General features: G+C 36.8%; 1 protein-coding gene across 1 annotated transcript; it reads left to right on the forward strand.

Annotated features, from left to right (window-relative positions):
- Positions 1-28: 28 nt before the first annotated feature.
- LOC306997497 (protocadherin Fat 4) lies at positions 29-21,546 on the forward strand. The gene is made up of 17 exons (XM_079610800.1): positions 29-162; positions 1,003-1,210; positions 4,604-4,945; positions 6,742-7,652; positions 7,771-7,945; positions 8,456-8,636; positions 9,376-9,626; positions 9,729-14,057; positions 15,025-15,126; positions 16,049-16,350; positions 16,460-16,545; positions 16,708-16,881; positions 16,963-17,090; positions 17,197-17,414; positions 17,730-18,003; positions 19,022-20,119; positions 20,955-21,546. Exons 1-17 carry the CDS (start codon positions 112-114, stop codon positions 21,200-21,202), a joined length of 9,078 nt encoding a protein of 3,025 aa, XP_079466926.1. The 5' UTR covers positions 29-111; the 3' UTR covers positions 21,203-21,546.
- Positions 21,547-22,711: the final 1,165 nt, after the last annotated feature.

Raw genomic sequence — 22,711 nt, forward strand, 5'->3', positions numbered from 1 at the left:
CAACACTCTGCACAGTGGACAGAGAGATGGTGCACACAAAGTTCTTCGAATATGTGTTATGTCCGAGAAATGTTCATATTTTGGTAGAGAGGTAAATGGATACGTGCAAAGATGAACAAGTTTGGATCATTGCATCTCTGTATATTTCTCATTCACGCGACGGTGAGTAGCCTAGATATCTCTTTTTGTAGCCTACAATTAAAAAACTGAAAAGTTTTGCGAAAGTGCTCAAGATGTACAGTTTCCTAAATAGCATGGGCTGCATGTCCTTGATAACATTTGTGAACACATTGATTTAGTATAGGCTACTATTTTAAATTAAATACACATTAAATACTATTAATATTTAATTAAATATATTAATAATTATATATGAACATACATGCATGATGTATCCAAGTATTTAATTAAATATTTATATCATGTCTTTAAATGTATAGCCTATAATTAATTGCATAATGTATATATATGTGTGTGTGTGTGTATATATATATATATATATATAATTTATATAATTAATTATAATGTGTATAATTGAATATATCTATAAAACAAATATAAGAGGACCGAAAAACAAAACAAAAAAAAACACCTCAATTTGAAGTGATGCATTAAATTTATAGTGCGTTCAGATAAACAGGATTAGAACATTCCTTTTTATTCACCGAGAAACTCATTGGATACCAGATTGTCCAGATCTGACATTTTAGAGCTTAAGAAAGGAGGCAGGTACCTTGGGAACGCAAATAAAGAAACATTCAGGATGGCGTGGGATACTGTGGTAAGGGGAGAACCACAAGAGCTCTCAAAGCACAGACCTTACACAAATCAAGGTATACTGTTGCCTTTTTAGAAAAGGTCTCGTACAAAGAGCCTTTTCCTGTATGTCATGGGATTTAATGGGTGAAACTGTTCCATGTTTCTTGCTCCACACCTTTGATTTGGTGTTTTTCTCTGCAGTGTCTAATTTATAAGTTAATGTTTTCTTCTTTTATCCCACAGATTTTCTTCAGGTTTACTGCTTATGGTGCTTGCTGTACCAGTTCAACAAGGACAGAGCTGGGTAATAGTAATGAGAAGAAGTGGTTCAACATATCAGCTCGGCCATCTATGACCAAATCAGGCTTAGCTCCAGTTCGTAGAAGCTTCTCACAGCTATCCTTTTCCAAATCTGTATATTCCTTTGAAGTGATGGAAGACACCCCCCCTGGTAAGCATTGTTTTCTATATATGCAGTCGTGGTCAGAATTATTGGCACCCTTAGTAAATATGATCAAAGAAGGTTGTGAAAATAATACTGCATTGTTGATCCTTTTGATCTTCATAAAAAGAAAAAAAAGAAAAAAGTAACCTTTTATTAAAGTAAAACTAATAACTAATAATAATAACTAATGTGTGTGTGTGTGTGTGTTTCACAAGAGTATAAAGTGAGGTAACACAAATAAAAAATTCCCGTAATCATTCATCACAATGAGTAAAACCAAAGAATATAGTTCTGATGTGAAGCTATAGATTGTTGAGCTTCACAAAATAGAAAGTGGCTGTAAGAAAATAGCCACCATCAGGGCAATGATAAACTCCAGCATATTCAGTTGTCTGACACCTCTGGAACTTTAAACGGGACCAGGTTTCTATGGTCAGATGAAACAAAAACAAAAAAAAGTTTTTTTAGCAGCAAACCCACCAGGGCTGCGTTTCCCGAAACCTTCTTAACTCTACGTCGTTCTTAAGTTATACCTTAAGCTGAATCTTATCGTTAATGCGTGTTTCCCGAAACGTTTTATACCTTCTGTAAGTCATACATTCGGAAGGTTGGTCTAGACCACTAGCTATACCTTATAACTGTTGACAGTCTATAGGAATATAATTCTGAAGTTGTAATACACCCAGTGTTCAACTAATTCAAATGTTTTCATGCAAATAATAAAATTCGCCTTTGGCTAAGCCACGCCCTAGAATGTAGATTGACCAATCACAGCGCAGCCAAGAACGAGCTCCCACAGAGGGTCCGACACTTTTTCACGGCGCTCCATTGACTTCAACGCAGGAGGCTCATATTTTTGGTCTCGGCAGGCTATTACGTCGTCGTTTTATAAAAAATATGGTTAAACGTTGTGCCTGGGGCATTTGTAACACAGATACGCGTTTCCCAGAGAGGTTGGAGGGGGTGTCCGTTTTTTCCCCTTCCCAAAACCGAAGTTAAATACTGACAAGTGTCGTCTTTGGATGAAACTGTGTGGACGTCCTCAGTCAGCGAAACCCCTCAAGATCAACAAGCTCACTTTTGTGCTCTAAGATACATTTAGCTTTTAACCTTACTGTGAAGTTATACTAGTTACAGTTTTATGCTGGTTTAGGTTATGATTTCGGTTCTCTGCCCTAATTGTTGATACGCTAGCACACGCTGCTAATAAATACAACTTTATACTCGCGTAGTCCGTTTGCTTTGTAAATAATAACGATTATATAAGTGAATAGAAGAGACCTACCCAGCTTTGTATGAACAGTGTTTCTCCTGATATTGTTAGTCACAGCCTCCGTCTCGATTAGGATATTCGGTGGTTCATTTTTTGACTGTGACCGTTATGCTTTTGCCTGTATTTGGATGCCTTGTTGTTGCTTGCGTTTCGCCGGTATGTCTTGAATAAAGCCTTCAAACGCATACTGCAGACACATTTGCCTACTTCTATCGGACACTTTATTTGCTGCTTTATAAAAGTTTGATAAAATTCCAGCAGGAAGAGCTGTCACAGCATAAGCCATGTTGATACCAAACCAGAGCCCAGATGAAGTTGTCGGAGGTAGCAACAGTAACTAAGGGGGGCGGGGCTTAGCCAAAGGTGAATTGTCATTACACTGATTATTGTTAGATTTTTTATTATATTATCCAAATGTACATCAGCTGGCAAACCATTAGCCAGTAAAGGAGTCTATTTTAAGGGAATGATTGTGGTGGGGAGTTTGTTTAAACTGCAGCGATACAGCGAATAGTTGTGCTAAAAGACGTCGTCGTCCGTGGAGTCATTTCAAAGGCCAGTGAAAGGATACTGTCAGTGCCAGTTGAGCTCACACTAATTGTTTCTCATGGGGTCGTACGGTATTTTCAACATTTACAGGGGTTAGTCTGTGACTTTATTGGTGGGCTCTGACGTGACAGGGCGCGAAGCGACCTGATAGGTTCACGTGGCTCAGCCGCCTCGCCATAGGTTTGTGCAGTTGCCGCAGCTCAGCCAATCAGAATGCTCTGCCGGGGTCTGCTGTGCAGCTGCACTGCGTTTTACATAAAATTATAAGGATAATTTTGGCTTCAGTATTCTCGAGAAAAGGAGTTTTACCATAGCGTAAGCTAGCCTTACGCAATACTAGAGTACTAGAGTACAATACTAAGGGAACAATATTTCATCACAGCTCCACCTCAGCGAACAAAAATGGGAAAGAGAAGAAAGCACATAAACATTTGAAATGGGCCGCTATTATGACGTTATTGTGATTTATGATTAAAATATCTAGGCTAGGCTATTATAGTTTGGAATATTTTTCTTTATAATATCCCATACCTCCTAATAAATGCAATTTCAACTATTTCTGAAGTGCTTCTTTTATAAAGAACACCGCTTTCTCACATAATGCAGTGAAGCAGCCCCTGCGCGAGAGAATAATTGATTCTCGAGCCATCGATATCAACAGTTTCAGCCCCATCGCCACGGACAGCACCTGGTAACGTCGCACGTAAGAAGGTAGCCTATATCTTAAGCAACTTCTAAGGTATGGTTCGGGGGAACATGCCTAGAAATGGTATACCTTTAATTTAGTTCTTCGTAGCGCGCTAAGAGACAACGTTATTGGGAAACGCAGCCCAGATGGGTTTGGTGCTCACAGGGATAAAAAAGTAGCCCATGTCCACGGTTAATTATACTGCTGGATCTTTAATGTTGTGGGCCTATTTTTTTTGCTGGAGGTCCTGGACATCTTGTTCAGATACCAACAGATTAAAAAAAAAAAAAAAAAAACTTGCTAGAAACCTCTGCTAGAAATCTTATAATGGGCTGTGGTTGGATCTTCCATCAGGACAAAGATCCAAAACAAATATCAACACAAACATGGGTAACTGAGCTCAAAATTAAGGTTCTGCCATGGCTGTCCCTGTCCCCTGCCTGAATCCTGTGTAAAAACTAAAGAGGAGAGTGTATAAACATGGACTTAGGTATTTGAAGGATCTGGAGAGATTCTGTATGAAGGAATGTTTTCTGATCTCTTGTCAGGTGTTCTCCAAACTTATCCGGCATTATAGGAGAAAACTCAGAGCTGTTATCCTGCCAAAAGGACGTTGCAAAAAAAGTATTAAATAAAAGGGTGCAATTAATTGTGACCAATGTGTATTAGAGAAAATTATTTATTTCATTATTTCAATGAAAGATAAAATAGGTGAAATAGGAAAAAATACAATACTGTATGTTTAACAATGCGGATATCTTTTCACAGGATTTTATATATATATATATATATATATTGTCTAATCTGTTTGTGAGCACATTTCAAACACTATTTTTTTCTATATTTCTCTAATATTACTTAAATTCAGCCTTGTCTGTCACCTTCATAGGGACAATTGTGGGACATGTGGAGGCATATAGTGAAGAGAATGAAACCTCAGTATACTCTGTTCAGGAGGATGATGGCGATGGCCTCTTTCTTCTCAATCCACATTCCGGCGAATTCCTCCTGTCCCGTGCTCTGGATTTTGAGTTGGAACGCTACTACATCCTGACTGCTGCAGCTCAGCAGGGAGACAGTGAGCTCAGCAGGGTCAGGGTGTACTTCAATGTGATCGATGTCAATGACAACCCACCAGTGTTCAACCAGAATGCCTTTTCTGCCTCTGTACCAGAAGACTCACCTGTTGGAATGTGCTTCCTAAGTCTGAATGTTTCAGATCCAGATGAGGGTAACATTGCACTACACTACTGTTTATTTTTCAAAGAAAGGAATGCTTTTATTCAGTAGGGATGCATTAAACTGATCAAATGTGACAGTAAAACAGTAATGTTACAAACTATTTTTATTTCAAATAAATGCTGTTCTTTGGAATTTTCTATTCACCAAAGAATCCTGAAAACAATGCACTGTGATTTTCAATAAAAATACATAATCAACATTGATTATGGTTATTTGAGCATCAAATCAGCATATTAGAAGGATTTCTGAAGAATCATGTTACTTTGAAGACTGGAGTAATAATGCTGATAATTCAGCTTTGCCATTGCAGGAATAAAGTGCAAACTTTAAAACAGTTATTATAAATTGTAATAATATTTCAGTTTATACTGTAATTTGGATCAAATAAATGCAGCCTTGGTGAGCATAAGAGATTATTGCATGAACGATTATTGATCATGTGTTCATAAGATTCTTGTTTAAGTCTAGTCTTTGACAATATTTTCTTTTTTCTTTTGGTTTTTACATCTCCTTCATTACCCAAATTGAGATATTCAAGCAAAGTGAGGATGTACTACAATACTTAAATCTAGTAAATATAGAATTAGCACAATGGATGGTACCGGTCAGCTTTTATTTTATTTTAAGCACAAAACCTCTTGGTTCACATGCACGTTTGAAAAGCTTCGGGAAATACCAAACAGGCTAAAGTGGTCTCATTAAATCTTACGTCATTTCTCCTTTGTAAGCGTCCTGAGACGATGAATAGGGTCCTCTCTAGGGGCTACTGCTAATATTGGAGAACACCCTGTCTCGGCTTCTCTTATTTCAGGTTAAAGCATAATGTGTTCCACATACAAGTGCACAATGAAACTCCCATTTAGGAAGTTGTTCAGGATTACACACAAGCTTTAACAGCAACAAGAGTGACCAAGATTATTGAGATGTGTTTGAAAAGACACTTCATTTGTTCTGGAAAGAGAAAGATTTGTTATTGGAGATGCTACACCAAAACAATTGCTTTCCGCATCAGAGATTGAAGTTCTGTCCTTTTAACAAGCCTTTTACTAAATTACCAAACTTTTTGTATGCAGATCTGATGATTATTAACGTCACATTCGTCATCATCTAACATTCAGTTAATCTTTAAAAACATTCAATTTAATAATGCTGTTAAATATTCAAATGAATACTAATTTTTCATACTGTACATTATAATGATTTGATGCCTAAATTCACTTGGTAACACTTAAGTTGTGGGTGCAATTCTCAATATTAACTTGCTTATTAGCATGCATATTATTAGGATATTGGCTGTTTATTAGTACTTATAAAGCACATATTAATGCCTTATTCTGCATGACCATATTTTACATCCCATAATTCTTACCCAATACCTAAACTACCGTAATAACTATTTATAAGCAGTAATTAGGAGTTTATTGAGGCAAAAGTCAAAGTTATAAGTGTGACCGAATTGAATGACAGTCATTTATCTGTAATCAGCCATAACATGAAAATATTTATTAATTTGTTGATATCAGCCAAATTTTTTATTGGCTCATCACTAATGTATTCTGTACATAGTGCATTATTATTTTAATTTCTTTGGCCTTCCTTTTTAGGATTCCCATCACTGACAGGCCCAGACTTTATATCATATATTACTGTTACTTTTTCTTAATTACCAAGCTTTTGCATGTAAATCTGGTGATTTATTAATATCACCTGCTCAGTCATTGAATCAGAACTGTTTTATGTTGGCTAAATTGTAATTCAGGTTTTCTGTTTTGTTGTATCCAACAGGTATAAATGGAGAAGTGGATTTAGTGGTGACATCTGGAAATCTTGAGAGTAAGTTCTCTATAAACCAGCAGGGAGCTCTGTGTCTGCGAGGGGAGTTAGACAGAGAGACAAACGCAATGTATAGTCTCATTGTCCAGGCCAATGACCGTGCTCTACCCACAGAGGCTCGACTCACAACCTCAGTGCATGTTACCGTCTATCTTCTGGATGTCAATGACAACTCCCCGCTCATCACAACACCCAGTACAATTAGTTTTCCAGAGAACGCACCTCTTCATTCTGTTGTTACGGTCATACAGGCCATAGATGCTGATGCTGGATCCAATGGTGAAGTTGTTTTCATTTTTGAGAGTGCAGAAGAAGAACCGTTTAGTATAAATAGTTCAACTGGGATTGTGTACCTGCAGAAGCCACTGGACAGGGAAACCGAGGATGTTATCACAGTCATATTGAAGGTCAAAGACAAAGGTGTACCTCCGTTGTTCAGTTCATTTAACCTCACAGTGCTAATTGAGGATGTGAATGACCACAATCCAGAGTTCATTCAAAGCTCTTACAGCCTTTCAGTATATGAGGATGCGCCTCGCGGAACAAGCCTGCTCAGAGTTAACGCAAGTGATCAAGACGTTGGGTCGAACGGGCAGGTGCGGTTCTCTGTCTCAGAGAGTGGGTTCATGGTAGACTCTGTTCTAGGCGTTGTCTCAGTGATAGACAAGCTGGACCGTGAGAAGAAGCCTTTCTATAGTTTTTCAGTCCTAGCAGAAGACCAGGGAGATGTTCAAAGGTCTGCCACTGCAACCATCAACGTCACAGTCCTAGACGTTAATGACTGCGTGCCTATTTTTTCATCCGAATCACTTACATTACATGTCTTCGAAAATGGGGAAGACTCTTCTCAGCACTCCCACCAGGTACTTAATATAAAATAGAAATGATACACTAACTTCTGGTTTAATTGACTACATTTTTCGTCTTTATTTTAATTTATTGTTCAATGATTCATGAAGATATGAAATATGTATTTTGTAGATATATGCGTCTGATGAGGACTTGGGAGTTAACGGTCAGCTGACATATTCTTTAGAATCAGGAAATGATGAGAGTATCTTCTCACTTCATTCCAATGGAACGTTCCAAATCTTAGAAGATCTTGATAGGGAAGTGACAAGCCATCACATGTTGAAAGTTATTGCGGTTGATTCAGGTAATCATTTGCTTCATTCACCTCAATGGCTCAATAGATATAACCACTTATTTGCTTGTTTCTGGGTTAGTTTGTTATTCTAGCTAAGGATGCACAATATTTCTGTGCCATATATTGGTTATTAGGTAATATTAGAGATTTGGTTTAATTTATCAGTGTATATTGGATATATAATTGTGCATGCTTATTTTCCTTGTTTTTTACATTTCATATTCATAATGTTAATCTTTAAAAACACTAATAATTTATTAACAGTTAAATGTAGTATTTAGTGAAATTCTTAAAAATTCATATACATTTTTTACAGGTGTACATTATGATGTTGTGATGCCTATATTCACTAGTAACATTTACCTATTTATTTAATGTTGTTAGTGTTTTATTTTTTATTTAAAAATCAGCCATAACATGAAAATATTTATTGGTGTTAGCCAGAATTTTAATCGGTGCATCCCTAATAAATTCTGTACATATTCAGTGTATTATTATTACAATTTCTTTACGTTCTAGGATTCCCATCACTGACAAGCACAGGCACCATGGTTATTGTTGTTGATGATGTGAATGACAACGCTCCAGTATTTGACAATGACATGTTCAATACTCGCATATCAGAGGATTCTCCTGTTGAGATGGTTTTTTGGAGAATTACAGCTTCAGACTTAGATGAGGGGACAAATGGACAACTGAGGTAATTTGATAAGCACACTATAATATTGTCATAATATTAGCATTTTTGGTGTCTTATATGAGCAAGTGTTATTTAGTCTTATTTATATACTGTTATTGTCACGGGTATGGTGCGGATGAAGACAGGCAGACGGGTACAATACTCCAAATCAAACTTTTACTAGAATAAACTTACAAAAAGCTGGTACAGGCTGAAGGGTAACACTCAAACACAGTAACATAAACATTGACCGACAACTGAAAGGTGAAAGACAGGAACTTAAATACACAGAGGATGACGAGGGTACAACAGGTGATGACAATGAAGGATGATTAACTGATTAACTAGACAGGTGATGAAAATGAACTAATGATGATGAAGAAAACAAACAGAAAGTCCATGATAAACGTGACAGTTATAGAATTTATTAAAATATATTATTAATTAAAATAACATTTTAATTTTAGATTTAGTATTTTTGTTATGAACTTTTGTCATTTCTTCCTCTTATATATTTCTATATAGCTTTAATACATTTTATTTCAGTTTTAGTACTTCAACTTCAACTTATTTATTTCAGTTAGTTGCCAAGGCAACATTTGGGATTTTCGTTTGTTTTTCATTTAATATTTATATTTTAATTTATTTCAGTTTAATTTCATTTACCAAAAGCAATTTAATCATTTTAGTTAGCAACAACAACACTGATATGAGCCTGTAATATAATTGACTGTAGATATTTAACTTATTTCACTTGCAGATATTCTTTAGAAGGCCTAGATGTTCCTTTTTCCATCAATGAAACATCTGGAGATTTATTTACCATAAGATCCTTGGACAGAGAGACAGTGGCTTTGTACAGATTTTTGGTGACTGTCACTGACGGACATCCCACGAAGCCTCTTTCAAGCTCAGCTGCTGTTTCAGTAAAAGTTGAGGATGTAAATGATAACTTTCCGTCCTTTCTTTATGGACCATATGTGGCCAATGTTCCTGCTGGGATAACCAAAGGTGAATGTACACACTATTATTAGTGACCCTAATATTTTTATCCAGTGTTCTTAGACAACTGCCTTTAAAAAATAAAAACTGTTTTCATCGTGTATTTTACAGGATCAGTTGTCGGCACAGTGATGGCAGAGGATGCAGACACTGGATTGAATGCAAAACTAAATTTTTCTCTACATGGCCAACAGGCCTATCTCTTCTCAATTAACCCTAGCACAGGAACAGTGTTCACTACAGATTCTGTGAAAAGAGGAAATGACATCACATTTGATGTTCATGTGCAGGATGGAGCAGAAATGCCAAAAATGGACATAACAACCTTGACTGTCAGATTCCAGAATGACTCATACTTTCCTCGAATTGCAGTCCAAGTATATAAAGACGTCCTCTCCGAGGATACAGCTACCGGGACCCTTGTGGCTACAGTGACTGCAGAAACATGGAGAAACGTATCATTATCTTTCTATCTGTCCTCTGGAAACTTTGGGGAAGTTTTTGAGCTTCAGCACAGCACTGGCGAACTGACTGTCAAGGATTCCTTAGATTTTGAAACCAACATGCATTTTCATCTCATAGTTGAAGCCAGGGACTCAGGGATTCCGCCATTTTCATCATATGCCGAACTTCATTTGAATGTCAGTGACGTGAATGATAATCCACCGGTGTTCTCGCAAAGCATCTACAGATGTCACGTGTATGAAAACTTGGCTTCTAGTAGGGTGTGTAATGTGTTAGCGACCGATGCAGACTCTGGAGTGTTTGCAGAGGTGGAGTACTTCGTTTTAGCTGGTAACATTGGAGGCGCGTTTAAAATAGACAAAATTCGTGGCAGTCTTTCCATAACAAAGCATTTAGATCGAGAAAAATGGCCATATTATAATCTCACCCTCAAGGCCATTAATAAAGAAAACAACAGTCTTTCGGCAATTGCAGCAGTTATCATTGTAGTTCTCGACACAAATGATCATCCGCCCCGCTTCTCACAGATTTTCATCACAGAGGTTCCTGAGGATGCCCCTGTTGGCTTTTCAGTCATTCAGATAACTGCTACAGATGAAGACGTTGGTTTAAATGCTGCCATTGAATATACAATCATCGGCCATTACAGTGAGTTCCCATTTAGTATTGATAAAACCACTGGGACTTTACTGGTACTTCTTCCTTTGGACAGAGAAGATCAAGATCATTACATAGTAAAGGTTAATGCCAACGATTCTGCTTGGAGCATTAGCACAGACATCACCATATACATTACAGATATCAACGACAATACACCGATCTTCTATCAACCACTTTACTCTGTCACTGTCCCTGAGATGAAGATGCAAGAAGTTTCACTTCTACGAGTTAGTGCTACTGATAGAGATCTTGGTGAGAATGCCCATATCCTCTACTTCATCGACCCTCCAAATGAACTTTTTTTGGTAAATGTATCAACTGGGGAAATTTCTAACAAACAGCCCATTGTTCTCCGTGAATCTGAATCTGTCAATTTTGCATTTACAGTTGTGGCGTCTGACTGCGGCAGTGTCCCTTTGAACAGCTCTAGCATTGTTTCAGTGACATTAGTACAATATAATAATTGCCCACCCTCGTTTTTACCCTTCAGTCCTTTGGTACCAGTCCCTTTAACCCTGGTTGTGGGAACAGAAGTGATCCAGATATCTGCAGTAGATCAAGATTCTCTTAAAATGAACAACAGTGTTGAGTACTTTAATAGTGGTGGCAATGGATCTCTTTATTTTGAGGTAGATCGTAACAGCGGAAAAGTGCTGTTGAATAAAACTTTCACAACTAGCCTTAGCATCATCCTAACACTTCAAATCACTGTGAAAGATAAAGGCCTTCCTCCTCTTTCTGCACAAACTGAAATCAGTTTTGAAGTCACACAAGAGAACCTGTTCGCACCACAATTTCTTAACAGCAACGTTGAGTTTTTTGTTCCAGAAGATTTGCCCATTGATTCAGTTATTGGAAAGATCCAAGGCAAAGATAAAGATTTTGGCATCAATGGTGTTATTTCCTATTCTTTTGATGGTGGGAATGAAAATGGATTGTTTTCCATTGGACACTCGTCAGGATTGATCATGCTTGTTAAAGTGCTTGACTTTGAGGAATCAGAAACTCACCATCTAAACGTCATTGCCAAGGATGGAGGCTGGTATCCCAAGATGGGGCGACTCAATATCACAGTATATGTTTCAGATTTAAACGATAACCCTCCTGTATTTACATCTAGAGATTACATTGCCACTATTACAGAAAATGCTGTAATTGGTACCTCAGTTTTGCAGGTTTGGGCGAAGGACGCTGACACAGGAATTCACTCTCAAATCACGTATTCGCTTATTGCAGGAGACATCCATCTCTTCTATTTGGACACCAAAAATGGCACTATCACCACTTCAGTGATATTTGATTATGAGCAAAATCAGCATTTTGAACTTACAGTCAAGGCTACCAACATTGGCTTTCCATATTTGTTTAATGTTGCCCATATACACATCCAGGTCGTTGGCCTCAATGAATTCATCCCTGCTTTTCAGAGACATCTATACAACTTCTCAGTGTCAGAGGCTTTGCCGCCACAAACTGAAATAGGAAGGGTCATCGCCATAGACTATGACCTAGGGCCTGATGGAAAAGTGTTTTATGTACTTGCAGGGCAAAGTAAAAAAGCTAGTTTTGTGGTGGACGAGCATACAGGAATAATATATATCTGCAAAGATTTGAAAAATCGTCTTCAAAATGAAGATATCCTACAGGTGTTGGCAAAAAACAGAGGAGCCATTACTGGATTTAATGTTGATGAGGCATTGATACATCTACACATATTAGATGTAAATGACCCCCCTGAGTTTGATTCAATGCTCTACACGGTAGCAGTGCCAGAGGGCATCTCAATTGGGACCTCCATAACTAAAGTCAAAGCGGTGGACCGGGATGTGATCCCAGAATGGAGCAGGTTCTCTTATAGCATTGAACATGGAAATATCAATAGTTCCTTCATTATAGATCCCGCCAGTGGCATCATTTTAGTTAACAGTCACCTGGATAGAGAGATGTGGGCCATCTATAACCTGACGGTCATTGCTATTGATGAGGGCTCACCTGCTGTTACCGGAAGCACAAAGGTAGCTATCACCATCACTGATGTCAATGACAATTCTCCCAAATTGTTGAACACGGAAGGGTTTGTCCGAGAAAACCAACCTGCTGGCACTCTCGTCTCTACTTTAGCTGCCACAGATGATGATCTACCTCCAAATCAAGGTCCTTTCACATACTGGATGATGAGACCTGCTGAGGGTTTTTCGCTTGCATCTGATGGAGTTCTCCTTACCTCAAGACCTTTTGATCGGGAGCGCAACCCTCTTTTTCACATACATATTGTGGTTCAAGATGCTGGTAAGCCGCCAATGTCCTCCACCACTTTGTTTCAAATTAAAGTTCTTGATGAAAATGACAATGCACCACTTCAGAGAAACATCAATATATTGGTCAAATATTATGGAAGTTCTTTCCCAGGAGGACTAATCGGAAATGTGAGACCAACCGATCAGGACGAACTGGATGTGTTCAATTGTACAATCAGAAACGGGCCACTTAGGATGTTTAGTTTCCCATTTGGGATGTGTAATTTGTGGTCCTCCCCATACCAAGGAGAGGCAACATATAATATTTCTGTTGAAGCGAGTGACCAGCTCCACCCTTCAGTCAACAACAGCATCTACGTCAATTACAAAGGCTTTACCAATGTCTCTCTGGACAACTGCGTGTTGTTCTACGTCTCTATATCTTCTCTTGAGGAATTTCTGTCTTTGAAGTATTTAAAATTTGTCAAAGCATTGGATAGCCTCTTTAACCTACAAGCATCCAAAACGCATGTATTTGGAATGAAGTCCCAAGGAGACAAAATGCTGCTTTTGGCTGCAGTGAAAAGCTACAATGGTCAGTATATAACTGGAGAGGCTGCAAGCGGAATATCAAACATGCATAAAAAGTTACTGGAAGTGCAAAGCAATGTGACTATATCCCAAATAACCAGCGACCCCTGTATGCTCCGTCCCTGCCATAATGGTGCCACCTGCAACAGAAACATTCACATCAGTCAGGAAGTTGCTGTATTGGAAAGCTCTAGTCTTATATTTGTTTCTCCCTATTTTGTGGAGATCTTTAACTGCTCTTGCCCAACAGGCTTTACAGGTGATGCATGTGAACTAGACTTTGATGAATGCACCAAGGAACCTTGTGAAAATGGCGGAAACTGCTATAACAATCCAGGAACTTATTTTTGTCGATGCAAAGAGGGGTTCTCAGGACCGCACTGCAATACAGTTGATAATGAATGTCAAACAGTAATATGTTTAAATGGAGGAACATGTTGGAACAGACAGGGAGGGTTCATATGTGATTGCAGCCCAGGGTATGAAGGTATGGTCATAATTTATCAGTTTTTTTTTATTTTTTATTTTTTTATTTTTTTATTTAATCGTTTATTCCAGGCAATAGCACAAAAAAAATAAAAATAAAGGTAGACAATATGGTAAAAATCATATCAAAAAAACAATAAGCAATAAAAAAACAAAATAATATATAGTATTCAAATATAACAATCAAATTCTGCCTAAAAGGGAGTGGGAAGAAGACAACTTATTTAATCCCACCCCAGCGTCACCATTTGTAATTGATATTTAGGCTTCATATTTACTGTGCTCTCAGATTATTTACAAATAATATATCACGGTGGCGTTACCACAATAACAGATTAGTTTTTTATAACAGCAGTTGTTACCAACAATGTAATAGGAGTACAATCCAAACCATAGTTAACGGACAATATCCAACGATGATAATAGACAATATACCAACAATGGTAATAGACAATATACCAACAGTGGTAATAGACAATATACCAACGATGGTAAGAGACACTGAACACATGTTAACACTATGAGACAGATAACAACAATGCAATAGAAATAAACAATGCCAACAAATGTAATGGACAATATACCAACGATGGTAGGGAAACACTGAACACATATTCACACTATGAGACAGAATACAACAGCAATCTAAATTAAAGACCCTCATCTCTATATTTTAACCAGACCCAATGTTTATATAACAGTTTGAATTTATGAATAGTTTGGCATTGCTTTAGTAGCAAGTCCAGTTTGTTCCAGAGTTTCACTCCACATACAGACACACAGTGACATTTACGTGTGGTTTGGGCTCTCGGTATTGAAAAATGTCCAAAACCTCTCAAATTATGAGTTTGTACTGAAGTTTTAAAAAAACGTTGTAAGTTGTAAGTTGCAAAAAATGTTTTTGTGTTTGGTCTATCTAATTTTAGTTGATTTGTTGTACATGAATTAACCTCTTATTTTTGTTGCAGGAAGATTTTGCGATCGTATTGTTGACCACTGTGCTTCCTCCCCTTGTGTGTTTGGCAACTGCTTCAGTTTTTTAACTGGTTACTCTTGCCAATGTCCATTTGGTAAGAGGAAATTGATGTATCTGTATATTATGATTACATTTCTGACCTCATTTTGTGATACTGCTCATAGGCACATATTCAAAACATTTTATTATTTTTTAGTTAAAGGTGCATAGCGCAATATTCTGAGTTTTTGCAGAACTATGCCACCTCTGGCAGCAAGCGAAACTGCAGCCAGAGATGTGCACGCACTAGACAAAAGTTTTCTTTTTTTATCTTACGTGGAGTTTGCGTTGGTGCCACAAACCTGCCAGACATGTGAGCGTGCCGTGAACGCGCATGACGTCACGCCCAGTCTAAAATTCCGGCCCGAATCCCTCTTATTTATTTTACTTTATAGGATTATAGAGACAATCTCAGTGATCAGAGAAGGGCTCATTCAGCCCATCAGGCGATTGTTTAAGCATGTATGGGTTAGAAAACGGGTATTTTTAACATGAAAAGTTGCTTAATGCACCTTTAAATATTATTTATAATTGAATTCAATTAATTTATTATTTTATTTTATTTAGGGTTAGTTGTTTTTCACAACTTTGTTTTTTCATTGTAAAAATTTATTATTAATAAATTAAATGTATTATATTACTGTAAATGTTAAAGAGTAATAAAATGTATTGTTTGATTAGATTCAATTTATTCATTTTTATATTCATGTTAAATATTAGATTATTTTAATGATAAAGTGAATCATGTATTATTAAACTAAATATAATATTTGTTGTATATTATTTTATATGATTAATACATTCTATTGTTATTAAATACAATATATACATTTTATTAAATATTACATTATTTGTAATGATAAAATTATGAATAATGTATTTATTCATCATTTAATTAAATGTTTGAATTATTGTATATAGGATATATATACATTTCTGAATAGAGATATTTCTGACATTACTATTTTTTTTTTTAGGTGTGAGCGGAATCAATTGTGAAGAACACAGTTATGGCTTTCAGGAACTTTCTTTTATTGAATTTCCTCCATTGGATCCACAATATAACTTCATTTATCTGGAATTTGCGACTGTGCAGCAAAACGCGTTGCTTTTGTACAACCATGGTGACCCATCAACTTCAGACTTCATGGCCCTTGAAATTGTGAGTGGAAAGCTGTGGCTGTCTTATGATCTTGGTTCTGGAGTGATAAGATTGGAAACAGGGAAGATAGTGGCTGATGGAAGTTTTCACAACATCACCGCAAAAAGAACTGGAAATGTAAGTGATTCCTATACATAGTCATTTTCAAACTTAGCAATCAATCAAGCCGTTTTTGTGAAACATTTGTCAGATATTCTGCAGGTATACTTCCCTTTGTGTCTCTCAGATAGCCTCTCTAGAAATAGACAACTGCTCTGCCAATGAACCACAAGGGTTTTGCTTATCGCAGAATGGTGGCACTGGAACCCAAAGGTATAGCATTACATTTAATCTTGCCATTTTGTCCAAGATTAAACATACTAGTACACATAATAATTGTACTGTTATCTTCATGCTTATGATTCACCATTTTACATCATCTTATTACTTGTTTGTTTACATGAACTCATACCTCTAAATCATGTTTACACACAGGACTCTGGAAGTGAGCTCAAATAACATGACGTTTGGTGGCGTAAAGTCCATTGATGTCATTTTGCAAAGGCAAATCAGGACTCACGACTTTGTTGGCTGTATGAGAAACGTGCAAGTGAACAACATTGGTCCAGATTCCATCAAATCTCTGGCATCCCAGAATGTTCTTGATCGGTCAGTTTCAAAAGAAACTTTGTAACTGTAAAAGATCTATTAAAAATACCATGTTTAATTTTATTTCCTTTTGATGATCAGATGTCCGCGAACAAATATTCCTCCCTGCGAAACCGCAGAGTGTTTGAATGAAGGAGTTTGTCAAGACCGATGGTCTCACCACCTCTGCCAGTGTAGAGACCATTTCACAGGACCCAACTGTGCCATGAGTAATTTCATCCATACATATCATAAATTTGTTGTTTGTCTGTTTTTTTTTTCTGTGATAGTTCAAAGTTGAAAGCCTTAAAGTGAATGTAATTTGCTTTCTGGTAGATTTGCCTGAGCAGCATGTATTGTTTCTCAACGGAGAGGCCTACATTGAGTTTGACGTCAAGGAAAGCTACAGAAGAAATCAGCTTCTACAAGCCATTCTGGATGGGAAGGAAGGAGACTCTCAGGGGTTTGACAGTGTTGAGATCAAGATGAGGACTGTCAGAAGAAATGGTGTTTTGCTTGTGTGCTGGTGTCAAACAGCACATCTAAAACTTAAGGTGAGCTCTGAAAGATTTTTAAGGGAATGTTCAATACAAGTTAAGCTGCTAGCGTTTGCAGCTAATGTTGATTACCACAAAAAAATCTTTCAACTGTTTCTCTTTTATTTAAAAAAAAAAAGTATCAAGGTTACAATGAGGCACTTACAATAGAAGTAAAAGAAGACAGTTTTTGGAGGTTTTAAAACAGAAATGTGGAGATTATCAATCAATTTATTGTAGGCGAACTTACAAAATCAGCAGGGGATCAAATTATTATTTCACCCACTGTATCTCTTAATACAGTTGATAACATGTTTTCTCTTACCTCCTCAGATATCCGATGGAAGACCTCTGTATGTGTTCACCAATGTCACATCTGGTCAGCAGCTGGAACTCTCAATGGAGGGAGATGTGTCAGATGGACAGTGGCATGTTCTTCAGCTACGCAGAAAGGGTGCATACATCTCTCTGTTTGTGGATGAACGGCCTGTTGTCAACACCACCAATGGCACCATAACTCACTCTGCATTCTTAGTGGAGACCATTTTTCTGGGCACTGCTTCACTGGGAGAATCCAGAGGTTTCCCAGAGATGATCCAGGACTTAGGTTAGATTGCCCCTGGTTTGTTGATTATATAGTACTGTACTTTTTTTTTTTTTGTAATTTGTTTATTTTATAGTATAACATTTTAAGTTTGTATTTCTATTTTATTTTAAGTTGTATTTTAAATTTAGTTTAGTTTTCTTTAATTTCTTCTTTCAATTAATTTATTCATGATTTTTTAATAGTGTTTATTTGTCTTTTAGTTTATTCATAAAGCCCTTATGGGGTTGGACACAATAATGTGAACACCTGGGAAATAGGCAATATATCTTTATTAAGGTGTTTTACCGAAATTTGCCTTTAATATAGCTTCCAGCCTTATTAGAATAGATGAATCAAACTTTTTGAATAGTCTCCAGTTGAATGTCGTCTATCAGAACATCTGCTAGTTGTTTCAGGGATGTTGAAGAAGGAAATCTGCTTCTCATTCTTCTCTCCAAAAACTGCCCACAGTAGTTCAATAATATTTTAGGGTGACCAGATTTCCAGTGTGGAATACAGGAAGGACAGGCACCACCATGCATAAAAGTATCTATATATGACAACAACATTATATATGTATATGTGTATATATGTATATGTGTATATATGTATATGTGTATAATCTGTATATGTATATATATATACAGTAGCCTAAGATTTGAGCAGAAGTGGAAAAGTCTTTTTCACATTTTAGCAGTGTTGTCTGAGAAAAAACATGGTCTTGGGGAAATATTGAGGTTTGCTGTCACTTTGCTGCAGTTGTTCGGTGTTGTTTGGACACAATCCTTCTTAGTGTCCGACGATCCCTATCATTCACTTTCGGCTTTTGCCCTCTATTCTTCGATGACAATTTCTGAAAACCACTTATACTGCTCTGCTCTGAGCATATAAACAAAAGGATCAATGAAATATAATTGCAATGTTTGTTTTTTGTCACTAGCTTACACAACTGAAATTAACCCCTATACTAATGGGTGTTTACATTATTTTGTCCAACCCCTTTATTTAGCTGCTTATGTTGCTTTTCTTGTCTTTCCAGGTTTTAGAGGGTGTGTGGAATACATCAAATACAACGGCCACCTCCTATCCTTCAGCGGCTATAATGAGATAGTCCAGGCCAGCCCCAGTCCGTCTGTCTTCCAAACCTTCTGCGTTTCTCCAAACCGCTGTGTTCTGACTCCATGCCTCAAGGATTCCTGCCTATCTGAGCCCTGCTGGAACGATAGTGACTGTGGATCTTCTTCCAAAGAAGACTACTGGTGCATTTGTCTATACAACGTGTCCGGGTCTCCGTGTGGATCCTGTTCATCTGATGCCGTCCACAGTGAGGCCTGTTCTCAAACACAAAACAGCGTCCCCTTATGGATAGTGGCCATCGTTCTTCCCATCGTCCTCATTCTGCTGATTCTGCTTCTATGTATTTTCCTCAGGAGACGAGGAAAACTTTGTGAGGGTGAAAAGAGGAGTCATGTCTACCTCATGCCACCAAGCAAACCGCACGGAACAGATAACCTGGCATTTAGTTTAGGTCCTGCCGATGAGTCTCATCAGAACGTCTCTAATGGGGCCAGCAAGCAACAGGATTTGATAAAACCAAGGGATTTGATGCAAGGAGTGGAAAGTTGTACTGAAAGTGGGCCTTCTTGTCATGTCTCAGGCTTTGGAGGGAGTGAACTGGAGTACTACGAGATTGACAGCACATACTCAGATTTGAAGACCCCAGAGCTGAAGAAGGACGATGAAAGTGGAGATCAGTCGAATGGCAATCCAAAATATTCTCAACCTCAAACAAATCATGATCCATCTCCTAAAGTTCATCAGAAAACGTCTAGAGGTGATTTTCACCAGTGGCAACGTCAGTCCCACCTGTTCTTCAAGAGAAAACTGGCTCCTGATCTGACAGGCCCTCCGCAGCATCTCTCAGTCGATGAGGTTGAGAAGTTGAACACCCCACGGGACCACAATGGATACACTCATCACAATTTCAGAGAGTGTCCCATAAAGCCATGCAGAAGCGGGGCGACAGAGACGTCGTCAGAGAGTGAAAGTCACTGCTCCTTCACCGGCTCAGAGTTTGACTGTGAGCGAGAACTGTCCCTTGTCAGCTCACATGACAAAGATGAACATCCACCTGAAGGCAAGGACACACTGTTTCGATTATTACACCTAAATTAAAGAGGCTCATAAAAATGGGGTGGATATTGGTTTGGCCCTTTAGTTATAATATTCAGAAATAAAATAATATACATGATGTGTGTGACACAAACAAGAAAAGAGAGACATTTGTGTCTTGGTACGAACGGAATTGTTGCCATTTAAGGCTGAAGAAAAAACAAGATTTATACATGGGTCAGAAGGATAAATGTGCTACTTTTAACATGATATGTTTTATATAATTAACTACATTAACATTTCTTTAAAAGTTTTTTTTTAATTAAACCTAAATATATAAAAAATATCCAAATAAGGTTTTCTAAAAGTATTAATTTAGTTAATTACTTAAGAAATATATATCAATAAAAACACTTAATAATGCCCCCTGATTATTGAACTAAATGAGCATTTATTTTGAAAGTTTAATTTAAGTTCCATTAAAAAAAATATTTTATTTAAAAAAAAATAAACTTAAATGTAAAAAAAAATTAAAAGTATATCAATATTTCCCAGCAAATATTTCTCAATGTTTAGAACGACGTCTGTCAGAGGCATTGTGAAGATTTGGCGCCATCTAGTGGCCATGTAGCATCCGTTCACCACCATAGTCTTCTAAATTTTACACTGTGCTTTAGGAAACAATAAAGACCTTATTTTTTATACCTTTTAATATTGTTGACTATTCAAACGAAATATTAAGACACAAATTTAATTTGATAAAGATCAAATGTGAATGCACAGCATTATTTGATTATAACAATTATTGAACCACTAAATGGGTTTGGTCTTTATTTGACTCTTGTTTGACTCTGTTTCAGCTGCAGATTGGTCCAGAGGACAGTTTATACTAACGGCCCCTTCACCCTTCAGAGACATGGTCACATCCCCCTCCGTCCACAGTCTCCCCAACCCCGCTGTCTACGGTGGGATCCAGCAGCTAGAAAATCTCCTAAATCTAGGTGTTCACTTTAACACTTATGCAGATGTGTTCGAGGACATAGCCAGCTTACCGACTATTCAGCCAGCTGATTGTGACTTTCAAAGTGATCAAGAGGAAATTATTTGAAAGTATGTTAAAACAACATTCACATTCATTTAAAACTCCTTTATTATTTAGTCAGTAAAGTTGTACATGTAGCCTACTTTATATGCTTGACCAGTGAAATCATTTATTCATTAAGAACATTAATAAAACTGTAAATATATTATTTAAACTTAATGTAATTTACCAATAGTGACTGAATCATTAATATTGCTTTTATCTCTTGTGTATAACCACGGACGCAGCTGGGCTTATTTTACCGGGCTTTAAAATGCTGGGCTTTTAAAGCCCGGGCTTTACTTTTAGCCAAACTTGACCAAAAATAACATTAGGTTTTACACATAGTTGCAATAAAAAATACATTTTATGAAATGTTTTGGGGGCTTTAAAAACTACCCCAGTCCCCCCCCCCCCTAAAATCACAGTGTTTGAGGAGCGTAATAATCGTGATACATTAGCGCCATCTGTTGTCAGATCTCTAACATTACATCTGCTTATATCTAAGCTTTATTTACGTTTCAATGCTAGATGTCAGTTCACAACTGTCTATCTATTTTTTTTATGGAGCTGAATTATGAATTTTGTAACTATTATTAAAAATGTCAGAAGAGGTAAAATGTGTTTTTACATGGAGTGAAATAACTGCATGTTGCAACTGGGTATTTGTTTAATATGCATTTTATTTGCAAGCTAATGCATATTCATGAAAATGGAAAACAGCAGCAGGCCTAAATGTCACACTTTTCACTCCAGTGAACATTTCTCAAGGTTAAGTTATTTTCTGAATCCATTTGAAAATGTTTTTGCTGTAAAAAATGGATTGAACATTTCCACTGTGCCCAGGATTTTTTTTTATAGTTTATTGAACAGACATGGACATGATTCAGGGGGTAAGTTGTCACATTGGCCATCTGCTGTTGCTTGACAATGATTTGAACGTTTTTAGAAAAATACTATTATATATTTTAAATGGGAACTTCAGAACTGTGTTGAAAGTGTATTGACTATTTAATAGTGGCTTCAGCTAAATTTAAGCAGTAAAACTGCAACAACAACAAAAATCCCACATCAATGAAAATAACACACCAAATCACATTAAGTTAATCAGCTCTATACATTTCCAACATTTCAATTTTAGTCCTAAAGCACAATTTATTTGAACTGAAACATTTAATTAAAATAAACATTAAAAACTGATTAATAATAAAATACATAAATGTTTTATTTTTCTATTTACATTTTAAAGGCATACTGTAATAAGAGTATTTTGCCTTTGTGGTTTGAATTAAACTAATTATTATATTAATTTATTACTAAATTATTAGTTATTGTGGCACATTAAGCAGCAGTAGACAAAAATGCTTTAGAAAATAAATAGTAAAATGTTTTTTAAAAATTAAAGTGCAACAAAGTATGTAATATATCCGTACTCTGCAACAGTATTCCACATATTCATATATAGGTTAAATTAAATAGGCTGTATCTTTTGTCTTAGCATGAAGATGCTTTCGGATAAAGGTTGACTTTTTTACC

The sequence above is a fragment of the Phoxinus phoxinus genome (assembly GCF_949152265.1).
Source record: "Phoxinus phoxinus genome assembly, chromosome: 4".
In the NCBI taxonomy this organism is placed as follows: domain Eukaryota; kingdom Metazoa; phylum Chordata; class Actinopteri; order Cypriniformes; family Leuciscidae; genus Phoxinus; species Phoxinus phoxinus.